This window comes from Arachis ipaensis, chromosome B07, assembly GCF_000816755.2.
Source record: "Arachis ipaensis cultivar K30076 chromosome B07, Araip1.1, whole genome shotgun sequence".
NCBI classification, from domain to species: domain Eukaryota; kingdom Viridiplantae; phylum Streptophyta; class Magnoliopsida; order Fabales; family Fabaceae; genus Arachis; species Arachis ipaensis.
The window spans coordinates 11,895,013-11,896,436 of record NC_029791.2 but is presented as its reverse complement, the minus strand read 5'-3'; the positions used below and the strand labels follow the sequence as shown (position 1 = coordinate 11,896,436).

General features: G+C 30.0%; 1 protein-coding gene across 1 annotated transcript in view; it reads right to left on the bottom strand.

Annotated features, from left to right (window-relative positions):
• Positions 1-317, bottom strand: part of LOC107606600 (stellacyanin-like) — a 595-nt gene extending 278 nt beyond the window's left edge. Inside the window, exon 1 of the mRNA XM_016308644.1 lies at positions 146-317. Coding sequence (XP_016164130.1) covers positions 146-317 — 172 coding nt within the window. The remainder of the gene's footprint in view (positions 1-145) is intronic.

Below are 1,424 nucleotides of genomic sequence, written 5' to 3'. Positions count from 1 at the left end.
TAGTCATCTAATATTTTTTTAATAATTAAGGTATATCAAATTCGAATGTTTAGTGTAATTTAAGAGATTAATAAAAATTAGCTAATATACTCCAAAAATTTATTTAAAAAAAATCTAAATTTACGATTTTTTTAGATTGGCATACCAAGTGAGTCTCCAACTTTGAAGACTTTATCTGCAGCCCAAATGTTGTAATCAAAGCCTGTTGCCCATCCATGATGATCTCCAACTACATATTCAGTGCCCATAGCAATGCAAGGGAAAAAAATTGTGACTATAACAATCATAATTACATTACTGTAGCCACCAAGAGCCATGGCCATATATAGATCTCTTTTCTTTTTTTTGTTGAATTTATTTATATACAACTCAGTAGAAGAGAGAAAGAGAAAGCGAAAGAGAAAGAGCAAAGAGCATAGTTTATACAATAATATTTCTAAATGTTTGTTATAAGTTGTATGTAACGAGAAATTAATGTTATGGACGGCATGCCGAATAAGAGAGTAACTTGGGCGATAATGTGTTGTACGACTAAACAACATTCTCTGATGCTTCATTGGAGTTTCTTATGCTCCTCTTTATTTTCAATAGAATTATACTAGGACCATTGTATTGATAATACCTTTAATATCGATATCATTCATGGTGTTCTTCTTCTTTTATTCCCCTTGCTTTCGTAGCTAGAAGGAATGAAGGATTGCTACTAAGGATTATAAACAACGGATCTAAACTTCATTTAATTATAACAATCATCTTAACTTTATATACCACAAGTCTTTTTTTTTTTTTCCCAACTCCATTATGTCACTACTCCTTGTCTTGTTTTTTTGTTTTTGTCAGGGCCACTACTCCTTGTGCTTGGCTTTTTTATTTGGAAAGACAATATTCGCATTATACTTATTGTTTTGTCATAATTTTGGGCTTTACTAAAATAATATTGCATCATGTATGCATTATCAAAGCGAAAAAATAAAAAGTTGGTGAAGGGTTCATTGGTGAGTGTATAAATCCAACGGTTATTAGGTGATAGTATTATTGTTTTATAATTTAACCCCAATATCTGTTGTAACTTAATCCCCAACATAGCAAAGTCTAACTAAGACTATCATCAACTTTTTCAAATTCTAGCCAACATGTAACCAGTAAAAAAAAGTGAGTTATTGGATAAAATTTCACACCAATCTCACATCATTAAAATTAGGGTTAAGTACTGAAATCGTCCCTAAGATCTGGGGTGAAAATCAAAATCGTCCCCGACCTTTTTTTGTTATTAAAATCATCCTCAACGTTACAAAACGTTATAAAATCGTCCTTTTCCACTTCAATTTTATTTTTTTTCCCATATTACCCTTCATTATTAATAAAAATAATTAAAAATAATATTAAAAATTTAAAAATAATATTTTTTTCACCCTCTCACTCTC